Genomic DNA, 15,554 nt, shown 5'->3' on the forward strand with positions numbered 1-15,554 from the left:
GTGCTCTGTAGTTTTGTGGTTCAGTTCAGCAGTGCTCTGTAGTTTTGTGGTTCAGTTCCGCAGTGCTCTGTAGTTTTGAGGTTCAGTTCAGCAGCGCTCTAGTTTTGTGGTTCAGTTCTACAGTACTCTGTAGTTTTGTGGTTCAGTTCAGCAGTGCTCTGTAGTTTTGTGGTTCAGTTCAGCAGCACTCTAGTTTTGTGGTTCAGTTCAGTAGTGCTCTGTAGTTTTGTGGTTCAGTTCAGTAGTGCTCTGTAGTTTTGTGGTTCAGTTCCGCAGTGCTCTGTAGTTTTGTGGTTCAGTTCCGCAGTGCTCTGTAGTTTTGTGGTTCAGTTCAGTAGTGCTCTGTAGTTTTGTGGTTCAGTTCAGTAGTGCTCTGTAGTTTTGTGGTTCAGTTCAGCAGTGACTCTAGTTTTGTGGTTCAGTTCCGCAGTGCTCTGTAATTTTGTGGTTCAGTTCCACAGTGCTCTGTAGTTTTGTGGTTCAGTTCAGCAGTGCTCTGTAGTTTTGTGGTTCAGTTCTACAGTGCTCTGTAGTTTTGTGGTTCAGTTCTGCAGTTCTCTCTGAGTTCACTGCTGTGAGGATGTGTTTTTTGAACGCTATATATAAAGTCAGCTCCTTCACCTCTCCCCTGAAAGCCAGCACTGTTCACAAGTTCTCTGTATCTAATTCCTGCTGTCAGGCCGGCCCTCCTCATTTGTCTTCTTCTGCACAACAGAATATTGAATCTGTGATTTCATCTGCAAACAGAAACATTGGCTTCCTGTGCTGTGTGGGAGTGGGAGAGAGATGCCATGACTTTGGACAGGGAGGAAGAGCTGTTCCAGTATGGCCTAGAGCCGAGGGACTGGGAGGGAGGCAGTGTGAAGTAGGGTATAGAGCCGAGAGACTGGGAGGGAGGCAGTGTGGACTAGTGGTTAGAGCTGAGAGACTGGGAAGGAGGGAGGCAGTGTGTGTCTAGTGGTTAGAGCTGAGAGACTGGGAGGGAGGCAGTGTGTGTCTAGTGGTTAGAGCTGAGAGACTGGGAGGGAGGCAGTGTGTGTCTAGTGGTTAGAGCTGAGAGACTGGGAGGGAGGCAGTGTGTGTCTAGTGGTTAGAGCTGGGGGACTGGGAGGGAGTGTGGTCTAGTGGTTAGAGCTGAGGGGTGGGAGGGAGACAGTGTGTGTCTAGTGGTTAGAGCTGAGGGACTGGGAGGGAGACAGTGTGTGTCTAGTGGTTAGAGCTGAGGGACTGGGAGGGAGACAGTGTGTGTCTAGTGGTTAGAGATGAGGGACTGGGAGGGAGACAGTGTGTGTCTAGTGGTTAGAAATGAGGGAATGGGTTTCTACTGATTAAACATGCAGGAAATAAAATACAGAAATATTAATGACAAACAAACAAATAAACAAACGAGTTGTCTAGCGCCGCAGCTCAGCACAGCACAGCACAGCACAGCACAGCACAGCACAGCACAGCACAGCACAGCACGTTGCAAATGGAGACGTTTGTTCTCGCTGAGCAACTCTGGCGGGATTTCCAGTGTTACAGACACTCTCGTTTCTGCATGCAGGGGATTCCTTCCTTCCCACAGAAAACCACAGACAGCTTCCCCAGCGCCGACCTGCACCCGCCTGCAACAAGTACTGGGACAGCAAAGTGAAACAGGGTGGCTCGAGCTCCACAGAACTAGACGCTGCCTTCCAGCAGGTATCAGGACACCTTGGCAGAGTAAAGAGCTGGTAGAGGGGGGGCGACACTCACAGCCGGGCGCAGAGAGGCAGCGAGCCAGAGGAACGAAAGGGCTGCATCCAGCTGGTTCCTCATGATGAGCGGAAGAAATGCTATTTTTATAGCAGAACAAGAAAATAAAATAGCTTTTATTAACCAAAAAAAAAAAAAAAAATGCTTACAGCAAAGAACTGGAGCCAAACCACATGCTGACAGGCAGTGAAATGTGTTGCGTGAGTAGAGAGCAGAGCACAGCTTTCCACAGCAAGCTAACCAGCAGTGGGGTGAAACGTGCACACAGACAGGGGAAGGCAGAGGTATTTATTGTGAAGATTTGCAGTGAACAAATAAACCCAGCCATTCTCCAGAAGGAAAAGTCCATATATAAGGAGCAGGCCCAGGTTCAGTGACTCCTCGGCTGAGCTCTGCACACACACAGAGCCTCTACCCTGGGTGTCAATACGAATCATCTACTCTTCCCCTTCGGCATGATGACACTCTGAAGGTTCCATGTTGCCATGGTGAGGTGGTGACTCCTCGCCTAGCGGAATCTGTTTCCTGGCGCGTGTCTCAGCACCGGAACCCACAGCTTCCCCTTCTCCCCCCAGTCTCCATGACGATAGGCCGGTACTGGGATGTGGCTGCGCGTGGAAGGAAACTTCTAAAAACAAAGTGAGGATCCCCCCAGAGGCTCTCAGAGTACAACGAGCGTTCAAACACAGCTCTAATCAGGGCAGTGAGGATCCCCCCAGAGGCTCTCAGAGTACAACGAGCGTTCAAACACAGAGCTCTAATCAGGGCAGTGAGGATCCCCCCAGAGGCTCTCAGAGTACAGCGAGCATTCAAACACAGAGCTCTAATCAGGGCAGTGAGGATCCCCCCAGAGGCTCTCAGAGTACAACGAGCGTTCAAACACAGAGCTCTAATCAGGGCAGTGAGGATCCCCCCAGAGGCTCTCAGAGTACAGCGAGCATTCAAACACAGAGCTCTAATCAGGGCAGTGAGGATTCCCCCAGAGGCTCTCAGAGTACAACGAGCGTTCAAACACATAGCTCTAATCAGGGCGGCCGTGTTCACTTTTACTGTGGCACTGCATCCTACATCATGAAGCACAGGGTCAAACAGGCATGGGAGTGCTGGTGTAACCCAGGCTGAGAGGGCTTATCTGGGGTCACTGCTCAACCCCAGCACAGTCCTGCTGGAAACTTCCAGGCCTCACAGTTTACAGGACTTTTACAGTTCAGCTACTCTGCAGTAACAGTGCACTCTTTATTTGAAAGCTAAAGAAGTCAGTCAATTGAACTGAACTGTTATATATTTTTTATTAACAGTAAAGTGATCAAGCATCGTTATGAGAGCTAACAGAAATACTGTAAGAGGTGTAAAGAGCTCAGAGGTGTTGCATAATACCAGCTGGAGGTGAAAGTGAAGCTGTGAATTCCATTGAGGCACAGCAAGAAGAGCCTCCCCACTCCAAACCAAAACTGGACAGAAAAACGATGGGCAGCAAAGAGAGATATATTAACACACACACTTATAAACCTAAAATACTCAATCAAGGCACACTGGAAATTATTTTGCAAATATTTATTTTTTTGTTACCAGATTCAATTTTTGGAAACACAAATTACAACCGAACAATATGTCAATACAAAAAAAATTATATATTTACAAAAAGTATATATATATATTTAATGAAAGGGGAGACCCGTGCTGTGCGACGCTCAAAGCGAGAGGGGAGACCCGCGCTGTGCGACGCTCAGAGCGAGAGGGGAGACCCGCGCTGTGCGACGCTCAGAGCGAGAGGGGAGACCCGCGCTGTGCGACGCTCAGAGCGAGAGGGGAGACCCGTGCTGTGGCTCTGCTGGGGAGACCATGAGATGCAAAACAGCCAAGGGACTGGCTCAGGTTAACCGGGCATGCAGGGACCAGGACCACTCCTCCAGGGCTGGGCAGGCACAGAAACAGACAGGAGGGCTCGCTGACCAGGGAGTTCAGCTAGAGAGCCAGGATGCTATGCTGCTGCTCAGCCCCGTGTCAGGACTGACACACAAAAAAACACGGCAGTGAAAATGTTTTTAAAACCAGCCAACAGGAGGCAGCTCTAAATCTGTCTTTAGTTGAAACCCTTCTGAACGTTAACCCCAGTATTTCTGCACGGTCCTTTACCCTGGTTTGCCATGCTTTTTAATGTGCTTCACGTTAGCTCTCTGTGCTTTACCAGGCTTTCACTGTGCTTGATTACACTTTTATTATGGGAAACATTTGTAAGGGAAGGTCTCTGTAGTTTCAAATCGTTCCACAGCATCCTCCTGCTCCATCCCGGGATCAGCAAACATCTGGGAAGAACACATTTTGGCAAAATGTGCAGTTTATTAAAATCCACAGTCAAGTGAATTTCTTTTTCTGAGAAATTTCTCATTTTTTTCCCCATGAACAATTCATTCACTCATAGAAATATATAACTTATTTTTCTGGGATACTCAGAAAACAAATAGGGCACAGTCGATCTGTGGTGCTGCTTACAGCTCACAGGATTTATTTTTAAGAAAATGTGGATTTTCTGTGAAAAAATAGACAATAATTTGATGAATTTGGAAAACAAAAAAATAAAAAAGCACAGAAGGACTGAGCAGCCCGTAGAGTTTCCAGGAAACTCAGCGGACAGTTGTGCAGATAGAGAGGCACACTTCTACCAGTGCTCAGTGATAAAGAGTCCCCTTCACCCCACCTCTCCCAAAACAAGTGCACCTAACTCCACAGAGTGAAGATCAGCCAATCAGATCATTCCGCTCTTCAAGACAAGGCTCTGGCCACTCCCTCCGGAAAGAAACACAAACCAATAGGAAAGCAGAGGAATTGGATTCATTAGAGAAGGAAGCAAACAATAGGGCCCAATCAGGAGCCAATCAGAACACTTGTTACAAGCACTCGTCATCCAGCTGACTGGGGAAGGACCCCCATCCCTTCTTCAGTCTTCTTCAGTCCATGTGAGTCGCCCACATTCAGGAAACCCTTTTCTGTCACTTATTCATCCCTTATTCCATCATTCCATACAATCTACTCATCACTGTCCCTGTCTCCTTCCGGACACAAAGGAAAACAACTATGAGGAGCTGCTTTCTCTCCTTCGTGTGCAAAATATTCCAAACGTCTGAAATATCAAAATATCAATCAGTGGAGCCCCTGCTGCGCAAGGCCGAGGACCAGGCCTGGGAGTCTGCTGGGAGAGCTGGCCAGACCAGCTCTCCTCTACGGGGCTGCGGTCCTGTCCCGCTCGATCCAAGAGGGAGGGAGCTCCGAGGGCAATGCGGGTCAGCTGACACACACAGCTGATCTGGAATGTGTCGATGGGAGTGTGTGTCAGCGAGTGGAGTGGCTGCCCCTCTCCCCTCCCTCTCTCTCTCTCTCTCCCCGCTCACAGGGTCACCTTGCTCAGCCGGTTGCTCAGGCAGCCCCCCCGGCAGGCCCGTGGCAGCGTGGCGCTTGAGCGGCTGCGCAGTTTCACTGCCCGCCCCCCCGCAGCCCACTCCTTGTGCCGCAGGAGGAAGTTGAAGTTGGCCGAGCTGTTCATGGCGTAGAACACGTTGGCATTGTCTGGGATCAGCAGCTCTGTGGGAGAGGAGAGGAACTTATATTAAACTAGTTTACCCTGGCTTGCTGTGGTTATTAATACACCCTGGCTTGCTGTGGTTATTATTCTTGGTGTTATTCTTGTTCTTATTGTATTCCTGTGGGCTGTGTGGTGTTATTCTTGTTGTATTCCTGTGGGCTGTGTGGTGTTATTCTTGTTCTTGTTGTATTCCTGTGGGCTGTGTGCTGTTATTCTTGTTCTTGTTGTATTCCTGTGGGCTGTGTGGTGTTATTCTTGTTCTTGTTGTATTCCTGTGGGCTGTGTGGTGTTATTCTTGTTCTTGTTGTATTCCTGTGGGCTGTGTGGTGTTATTCTTGTTCTTGTTGTATTCCTGTGGGCTGTGTGGTGTTGTTCTTGTTCTTGTTGTATTCCTGTGGGCTGTGTGGTGTTATTCTTGTTCTTGTTGTATTCCTGTGGGCTGTGTGGTGTTATTCTTGTTCTTGTTGTATTCCTGTGGGCTGTGTGGTGTTATTCTTGTTCTTGTTGTATTCCTGTGGGCTGTGTGGTGTTATTCTTGTTCTTGTTGTATTCCTGTGGGCTGTGTGGTGTTATTCTTGTTCTTGTTGTATTCCTGTGGGCTGTGTGGTGTTATTCTTGTTCTTGTTGTATTCCTGTGGGCTGTGTGGTGTTATTCTTGTTCTTGTTGTATTCCTGTGGGCTGTGTGGTGTTATTCTTGTTCTTGTTGTATTCCTGTGGGCTGTGTGGTGTTATTCTTGTTCTTGTTGTATTCCTGTGGGCTGTGTGGTGTTATTCTTGTTCTTATTGTATTCCTGTGGGCTTTGTGATGTTATTCTTGTTCTTCTCACTCACCTCTCTCCTCAGAGATGACCTGCACCAGTTCATAGTGGTCGGTCGCCTCGCTCTCCAGGTTGTGTTTGCTCATGGCTCTCGTGATCACTGCTGGGGTCTTATCCTGACTGGTGAGCTGTGATAACAAACACCAACACGGTGAGTCCCACCCCAGCACACACACAGACACAGCCCTACACACACACACACACACACACACAGCCTTACACACACACAGACACACATACACACACACCACTATACATACATACACATACACAGACACAACCCTACACACATACACACACAGCCCTACACACACAGACACAGCCCTATACACACAGACACAGCCCTACACAAACACAGACACAACCCTACACACACACACACAGACACAGCCCTACACACACACAGACACAGCCCTACACACATACACACACACAGCCCTATACAAACACACACACACACACCCCTACACACACACACACACAGCCCTACACACACAGACACAGCCCTACACAAACACAGACACAGCCCTACACAAACACAGACACAGCCCTATACAAACACAGACACAACCCTACACACACACACACACAGACACAGACCCACCCCACACACACACACACACACACACACACACACAGACACAGCCTTACACACACACACACACACATACACACACACCACTATACATACATACACAGACACAACCCTACACACATACACACACAGCCCTACACACACAGACACAGCCCTATACACACAGACACAGCCCTACACAAACACAGACACAGCCCTACACAAACAGCCCTACACAACACACAGACACACACACACAAACACACACACACACACACACACACACACACACACACACCACACACACACACACACACACACACACACACACACACACACACACCACAGATGCATACACACACACACACACACACTACACATACATACACACAGACACAGCCCTACACACACAGCCCTACACACACACACACACAGCCCTACACACACACAGACACAACCCTACACACACACAGACACAGCCCTACACACACACAGACACAGCCCTACACACACACAGACACAACCCTACACACACACACAGCCCTACACACACACAGACACACCCTACACACACACACACACACACACACACACACACACACACCACTATGCATACATACACACAGACACAGCCCTACACACACAGCCCTACACACACACAGACACAACCCTACACACACACAGACACAGCCCTACACACACACAGCCCTACACACACACAGACACAGCCCTACACACACACACACACACACACACACACACACCACTATACATACATACACAGCCCTATACACACTGACACACACACACACACACAGCCCTATACACATACACACACACCACTATACATACATACACACAGACACAGCCCTATACACACTGACACACACACACACACACAGCCCTATACACACAGACACAGCCCTATATACCCACAGACACACACACACACACACACACACAGGGCGGCTGGGAGACTACTTCTCTAGTGCTGGCCTTCGGTACAGCGCTTGAGAAAAATCAGCCTCGAGTCTGGCAGCCCCTGTTGCAGAGGGCAGCAGGCAGAAACTTCCTTCATCCACATAACAAGAGGTTTAGGAGGAAGCAGGTAGGGAAGGAAATATGCAGTCGAGCCATCAAACCACAACACCACGACTATTATTAACAGTGTCATTCAACTCATCCAAAACATCTCACTCCATCACTCCAAGAAACATTTCTACACATTCACAGAATACCTCCCTCACACCCCTGCACACACAAACTGCCCCTCCCTCCCCTCCTCCCCACCCTGCAGCTGTGACCCTAACCCTAACTCTAACCCTGCACACACACACTGCCCCTCCCTCCCCTCCTCCCCACCCTGCAGCTGTGACCCTAACCCTAACTCTAGCCCTGCACACACACACTGCCCCTCCCTCCCCTCCTCCCCACCCTGCAGCTGTGACCCTAACCCTAACTCTAACCCTGCACACACACACTGCCCCTCCCTCCCCTCCTCCCCACCCTGCAGCTGTGACCCTAACCCTAACTCTAGCCCTGCACACACACACTGCCCCTCCCTCCCCTCCTCCCCACCCTGCAGCTGTGACCCTAACCCTAACTCTAACCCTGCACACACACACCGCCCCTCCCTCCCCTCCTCCCCACCCTGCAGCTGTGACCCTAACCCTAACTCTAGCCCTGCACACACACACTGCCCCTCACTCCCTCCCCTCCTTGTACCAGTTCTTATTGGTGGCCTGTACCACCTGCCCTGCCCTCCTGTCTCCTCTCTTTCTCTCATCTCCCCTCACTCTCCTCCCCAGGATGCTCTTGTACAGGATCCCATTGCTAGGCTGTACCCCCTCCCCCCCTCCTCTATTCTCTCCTCTCCTCACCAGGATGCTCTTGTACAGGTTCCCGTTGCTGGTCTGTACCCCCTCTCCTCGCCTCTCCTCACCAGAATGCTCTTGTACAGGTTCCTGTTGCTGGTCTGTACCCCCTCCCCTCCCCTCCCCTCCCCTCTCTCTCCTCACCAGGATGCTCTTGTACAGGTTCCCGTTGCTGGCCTGCACGCTGACCCGGATGATGCAGCTGTCCTCGTTCTGCTGGTTGTAGACGGGCAGGGGGAGTGCACTGGAGCCCGACACGGAGCGCCTGTGCGTGGGGGGGGGCTCCGGCAGCGAGGGGGACGAAGACAAGGTGTCCATGGAGTGGATCGAGGAGCAGGATGAGGACTCAGAGAGCTGGGGACAAACAAGTAGGGGACAGGACTGTCAGGAGGGGGACACCAGCAGACTGTCCAGAGGGGGGCGGGGCTGCACTGGACTGTCACAAGCACATCTGTCTAACTGCCGTGTCTCACTGAACTGAGCTTCTCAATCCCTGTGTGGTTAATAGACCTGGCTAAAGAAGAACGGTATGATCAGGGTGTCAGCGCCTGCCTTTCCTCACAATGCTGTCTGTAATCAAGCTGCTCTCTTTACATGCTTTACACACGTCCATCCTGTGGGTTCGGACTGTTCTTCATAAAGCCTCGGACGCTACTCTGCCTGTGACTGGCCCTGTGATTAAAGTGCTGGCTGTACCTTCTTCATGGGTGTATCGGGGGTCTGGCAGGCCACCTCGAGCTCCGAGGGGCTGGAGTCGCTGGACGAGACGCTGACCGAGTCCATGCTCTCCCCAGAGCTGCCACTAAGGGGCGACTTGGGGCTCTCCTTCACCGGCGTGCTGCTGGCCACCGCGTCCGTACCCAGGAACAATCTGCCAGGAGACAGAGGGGAGGGGAGGAGTCAGAGGGGGGAGTGGAGGGGAGGATTTAGAGAGAGGGAGTGGAAAGGCAGGAGTCAGAGAGGGGGAGGGGAGGGGAGGAGTCAGAGGGGGGAGTGGAGGGGAGGAGTCAGAGAGAGGGAGTGGAAAGGGAGGAGTCAGAGAGGGTGAGTGGAAAGGGAGGAGTCAGAGAGGGTGAGTGGAAAGGGAGGAGTCATAGAGGGAGTGTGGAAAGGGAGGAGTCAGAGAGGGGGAGTGTAAAGGGAGGAGTCAGAGAGGGGGAGTGGAGGGAAGGAGTCAGAGGGGGAATGGAAAGGAAGGAGTCAGAGGGGGAATGGAAAGGGAGGAGTCAGAGAGGGGGAGTGGAGGGAAGGAGTCAGAGGGGGAATAGAAAGGGAGGAGTCAGAGGGGGCTCAATGAGGAGAGGAGTCAGGGGAGTGGAGGGGAGGAGTCAGAGAGAGGACGAGTTAGAGAAGGGAGGAGTCATAGGAGGCTCAATGAGGGGAGGAGTCATAGGGGAAGGGGTCAGTCTTTGATGGAGACTGCCAGTCTCTCCAGTGACGTGATACGCACAGGCTCAGTCTCTTCACCATGCTCTTGCGAGGCTTTGGGGATGTGGGGCTGCTGTCTGCGATGCCTTCGATCTCACAGGACAGGGAGTAGCTGCAACAGAGAGAGAGAGAGGGAGAAAGAGACAGCGTGAGCGAATGAGAGAGAAAGCACAAAATAAGACTAAGACCACACACTTCAGACCCTCGGCTCCAACAGTGTGGCTTAGTGGTTATAGCTGAGGGACTGGGAAGGAGGCAGTGTGGTCCAGCACCCCACTCTTGTTAGGAATGAGTATTAAGAGCCTCAGATGCTCCTCACCTCTCCTCGTCAGTTAAGTGCTGCTGGCTCCTGAACCAGCGCAGGAAGGCCGGGTTGGCGCTCAGGCAGTAGCTGTTGCAGGCGGACTGCAGGAGCTTGATCTGTGCAATGACCTCAAACTCCTAGAGACAGAGACAGAGAGAGAAGAGAGAGAGCCGGGCAGCAGCGTCAGGGAGAGCAAGACCTGGCACCAGGGCTTCCTTTGACAAGAGCAAAGCTGTCACTTCTTTAAAACTCCAGATCTGCAGGGGCATATCTGTGCAAACTCACCCTCCGTCTCTTCTCAAAGTTAATCAGACCGCCCTGTGGAAACAAAACAAAACCTGCGTTAATCCGAGCTGTTAGAACCCAGGACCCCCCACACTGCAGGGATGAGTGCACATGAAGACACAGAATAAAGGTTTGAGTGTCTTAAATAATCTGCCATGTGATCTATACAGGATGATGGGAAAATCTTGAACAGAGAGTGGACGATTTCTCATACATTATCAATAATGCAGGGCTGGGGAGAGAGGAGGAAATGAGGGAGGAGTGTGGAGAAGGGAAGAGAGGGGAGGAGAGTGGAGGGGAGGAGAGTGGAAAAGGGAAGAGAGGAGATGAGGGAGGATAGGGGAGGGGAGGGGAGGAGGAGAGGACGGAGGAGAGTGGAGGGGAGGGGAGGAGAGGAGGGGAAGGGAGAGGAGATGAGGGAGGAGAGTGGAGGGAAGGGAGAGGAGATGAGGGAGGAGAGTGGAGGGGAGAAGAGGAGAGGAGGGAGGAGAGTGGAGGAGGAGATGAGGGAGGAGAGGAGAGGCAGAGATGAGGGAGGAGTGGAGAGGAGGAGATGAGGGAGGAGAGTGGAGGGGGAGGAGAGGAGGAGATGAGGGAGGAGAGTGGACTGGAGGGGAGCAGAGGTGAGGGAGGAAAGGAGGGAGGAGTGGGGAGGAAAGGAGAGGAAATGAGGGAGGACAGGGGAGGAGAGGAGAGGAGGAGATGAGGGAGAAGAGGGGGAGGAGAGTGGAGGGGAGGAGAGGAGGTGAAGATGAGGCAGGAGACGGGAGAAGATGAGGGAAGAGAGAGGAGGGGAGGAGGAGATGAGGGAGGAGAGGGGAGGGGAGGAGGAGATCGACAGGAGAGTGGAGGGGAGGAGTAGATGAGGCAGCAGAGGGGAGGGGAGGGGAGGATCCACAGTGAAGAGCATAACCGGTCTGTACCTCCACGAAGTCTGGCAGCGCAGTGTCCAGCATAGTGAGGTCTGTCAGGAAGGTGCCCAGATAGGGGACAGTACCCTGCATGGCTCCCTGCAGAGAGACACAAACACACACAGCTCACAGCACAGGAAACAGCCCACTGACTACCAGGAGAGTCGAGCTTAAACCATTTCAAGTAGCCATGAAGTAAACCAGAATCAGCCCCATCATTCACTCAGTGTGTTCATCCTTTACCTGGCTGTGGCTTCCTTCAGCAGTTCATTACAGTGCATTCAGTATTGTTAGCATAGCCTTCTATTACTGCTTACTGAACAGGGAACCTCTGTTTTAGAAATGTTTAGAGTTTAATAACACAAATTCAGAATGTGTGTTTTTTTCGTTGCCCAGGTCATCCCCCTGATGCACTTTTTTGTGAACTCAATCAGGAAGTGTCTCAGTGCAGTACAGTGTAGTTCTCTGCAGTGTACACACCCTGTCTGGATCCCTTGTGTCTCAGTGCAGTACAGTGTAGTTCTCTGCAGTCAGTGTACACACCCTGTCTGGATCCCTTGTGTCTCAGTGCAGTACAGTGTAGTTCTCTGCAGTCAGTGTACACACCCTGTCTGGATCCCTTGTGTCTCAGTGCAGTACAGTGTAGTTCTCTGCAGTCAGTGTACACACCCTGTCTGGATCCCTTGTGTCTCAGTGCAGTACAGTGTAGTTCTCTGCAGTCAGTGTACACACCCTGTCTGGATCCCTTGTGTCTCAGTGCAGTACAGTGTAGTTCTCTGCAGTCAGTGTACACACCCTGTCTGGATCCCTTGTGTCTCAGTGCAGTACAGTGTAGTTCTCTGCAGTCAGTGTACACACCCTGTCTGGATCCCTTGTGTCTCAGTGCAGTACAGTGTAGTTCTCTGCAGTCAGTGTACACACCCTGTCTGGATCCCTTGTGTCTCAGTGCAGTACAGTGTAGTTCTCTGCAGTCAGTGTACACGCCCTGTCTGGATCCCTTGTGTCTCAGTGCAGTACAGTGTAGTTCTCTGCAGTCAGTGTACACACCCTGTCTGGATCCCTTGTGTCTCAGTGCAGTACAGTGTAGTTCTCTGCAGTCAGTGTACACACCCTGTCTGGATCCCTTGTGTCTCAGTGCAGTACAGTGTAGTTCTCTGCAGTCAGTGTACACACCCTGTCTGGATCCCTTGTGTCTCAGTGCAGTACAGTGTAGTTCTCTGCAGTCAGTGTACACACCCTGTCTGGATCCCTTGTGTCTCAGTGCAGTACAGTGTAGTTCTCTGCAGTCAGTGTACACACCCTGTCTGGATCCCTTGTGTCTCAGTGCAGTACAGTGTAGTTCTCTGCAGTCAGTGTACACACCCTGTCTGGATCCCTTGTGTCTCAGTGCAGTACAGTGTAGTTCTCTGCAGTCAGTGTACACACCCTGTCTGGATCCCTTGTGTCTCAGTGCAGTACAGTGTAGTTCTCTGCAGTCAGTGTACACACCCTGTCTGGATCCCTTGTGTCTCAGTGCAGTACAGTGTAGTTCTCTGCAGTCAGTGTACACACCCTGTCTGGATCCCTTGTGTCTCAGTGCAGTACAGTGTAGTTCTCTGCAGTCAGTGTACACACCCTGTCTGGATCCCTTGTGTCTCAGTGCAGTACAGTGTAGTTCTCTGCAGTCAGTGTACACACCCTGTCTGGATCCCTTGTGTCTCAGTGCAGTACAGTGTAGTTCTCTGCAGTCAGTGTACACACCCTGTCTGGATCCCTTGTGTCTCAGTGCAGTACAGTGTAGTTCTCTGCAGTCAGTGTACACACCCTGTCTGGATCCCTTGTGTCTCAGTGCAGTACAGTGTAGTTCTCTGCAGTCAGTGTACACACCCTGTCTGGATCCCTTGTGTCTCAGTGCAGTACAGTGTAGTTCTCTGCAGTCAGTGTACACACCCTGTCTGGATCCCTTGTGTCTCAGTGCAGTACAGTGTAGTTCTCTGCAGTCAGTGTACACACCCTGTCTGGATCCCTTGTGTCTCAGTGCAGTACAGTGTAGTTCTCTGCAGTCAGTGTACACACCCTGTCTGGATCCCTTGTGTCTCAGTGCAGTACAGTGTAGTTCTCTGCAGTCAGTGTACACGCCCTGTCTGGATCCCTTGTGTCTCAGTGCAGTACAGTGTAGTTCTCTGCAGTCAGTGTACACACCCTGTCTGGATCCCTTGTGTCTCAGTGCAGTACAGTGTAGTTCTCTGCAGTCAGTGTACACACCCTGTCTGGATCCCTTGTGTCTCAGTGCAGTACAGTGTAGTTCTCTGCAGTCAGTGTACACACCCTGTCTGGATCCCTTGTGTCTCAGTGCAGTACAGTGTAGTTCTCTGCAGTCAGTGTACACGCCCTGTCTGGATCCCTTGTGTCTCAGTGCAGTACAGTGTAGTTCTCTGCAGTCAGTGTACACACCCTGTCTGGATCCCTTGTGTCTCAGTGCAGTACAGTGTAGTTCTCTGCAGTCAGTGTACACACCCTGTCTGGATCCCTTGTGTCTCAGTGCAGTACAGTGTAGTTCTCTGCAGTCAGTGTACACACCCTGTCTGGATCCCTTGTGTCTCAGTGCAGTACAGTGTAGTTCTCTGCAGTCAGTGTACACACCCTGTCTGGATCCCTTGTGTCTCAGTGCAGTACAGTGTAGTTCTCTGCAGTCAGTGTACACACCCTGTCTGGATCCCTTGTGTCTCAGTGCAGTACAGTGTAGTTCTCTGCAGTCAGTGTACACACCCTGTCTGGATCCCTTGTGTCTCAGTGCAGTACAGTGTAGTTCTCTGCAGTCAGTGTACACACCCTGTCTGGATCCCTTGTGTCTCAGTGCAGTACAGTGTAGTTCTCTGCAGTCAGTGTACACACCCTGTCTGGATCCCTTGTGTCTCAGTGCAGTACAGTGTAGTTCTCTGCAGTCAGTGTACACGCCCTGTCTGGATCCCTTGTGTCTCAGTGCAGTACAGTGTAGTTCTCTGCAGTCAGTGTACACACCCTGTCTGGATCCCTTGTGTCTCAGTGCAGTACAGTGTAGTTCTCTGCAGTCAGTGTACACACCCTGTCTGGATCCCTTGTGTCTCAGTGCAGTACAGTGTAGTTCTCTGCAGTCAGTGTACACACCCTGTCTGGATCCCTTGTGTCTCAGTGCAGTACAGTGTAGTTCTCTGCAGTCAGTGTACACACCCTGTCTGGATCCCTTGTGTCTCAGTGCAGTACAGTGTAGTTCTCTGCAGTCAGTGTACACACCCTGTCTGGATCCCTTGTGTCTCAGTGCAGTACAGTGTAGTTCTCTGCAGTCAGTGTACACACCCTGTCTGGATCCCTTGTGTCTCAGTGCAGTACAGTGTAGTTCTCTGCAGTCAGTGTACACACCCTGTCTGGATCCCTTGTGTCTCAGTGCAGTACAGTGTAGTTCTCTGCAGTCAGTGTACACACCCTGTCTGGATCCCTTGTGTCTCAGTGCAGTACAGTGTAGTTCTCTGCAGTCAGTGTACACACCCTGTCTGGATCCCTTGTGTCTCAGTGCAGTACAGTGTAGTTCTCTGCAGTCAGTGTACACACCCTGTCTGGATCCCTTGTGTCTCAGTGCAGTACAGTGTAGTTCTCTGCAGTCAGTGTACACACCCTGTCTGGATCCCTTGTGTCTCAGTGCAGTACAGTGTAGTTCTCTGCAGTCAGTGTACACACCCTGTCTGGATCCCTTGTGTCTCAGTGCAGTACAGTGTAGTTCTCTGCAGTCAGTGTACACACCCTGTCTGGATCCCTTGTGTCTCAGTGCAGTACAGTGTAGTTCTCTGCAGTCAGTGTACACACCCTGTCTGGATCCCTTGTGTCTCAGTGCAGTACAGTGTAGTTCTCTGCAGTCAGTGTACACACCCTGTCTGGATCCCTTGTGTCTCAGTGCAGTACAGTGTAGTTCTCTGCAGTCAGTGTACACACCCTGTCTGGATCCCTTGTGTCTCAGTGCAGTACAGTGTAGTTCTCTGCAGTCAGTGTACACACCCTGTCTGGATCCCTTGTGTCTCAGTGCAGTACA

General features: G+C 51.4%; 1 protein-coding gene across 6 annotated transcripts in view; it reads right to left on the reverse strand.

The window, feature by feature from the left end:
* Nucleotides 1–3,381: 3,381 nt before the first annotated feature.
* Nucleotides 3,382–15,554, reverse strand: part of rgl1 (ral guanine nucleotide dissociation stimulator-like 1) — a 59,256-nt gene continuing 47,083 nt past the window's right edge. For all 6 annotated transcript variants that reach the window (XM_041277801.1, XM_041277800.1, XM_041277797.1 and 3 more), the window contains exons 11-18: nucleotides 11,525–11,611; nucleotides 10,602–10,634; nucleotides 10,332–10,453; nucleotides 10,035–10,124; nucleotides 9,281–9,455; nucleotides 8,729–8,938; nucleotides 6,150–6,264; nucleotides 3,382–5,316 (exon numbers count right to left, since the gene is read on the reverse strand). In XM_041277801.1, coding sequence (XP_041133735.1) covers nucleotides 5,123–5,316; nucleotides 6,150–6,264; nucleotides 8,729–8,938; nucleotides 9,281–9,455; nucleotides 10,035–10,124; nucleotides 10,332–10,453; nucleotides 10,602–10,634; nucleotides 11,525–11,611 — 1,026 coding nt within the window. In that variant the 3' untranslated portion in view covers nucleotides 3,382–5,122. The remainder of the gene's footprint in view (nucleotides 5,317–6,149; nucleotides 6,265–8,728; nucleotides 8,939–9,280; nucleotides 9,456–10,034; nucleotides 10,125–10,331; nucleotides 10,454–10,601; nucleotides 10,635–11,524; nucleotides 11,612–15,554) is intronic.

This window comes from Polyodon spathula, chromosome 18 (genome assembly GCF_017654505.1).
Source record: "Polyodon spathula isolate WHYD16114869_AA chromosome 18, ASM1765450v1, whole genome shotgun sequence".
Lineage (NCBI taxonomy): Eukaryota > Metazoa > Chordata > Actinopteri > Acipenseriformes > Polyodontidae > Polyodon > Polyodon spathula.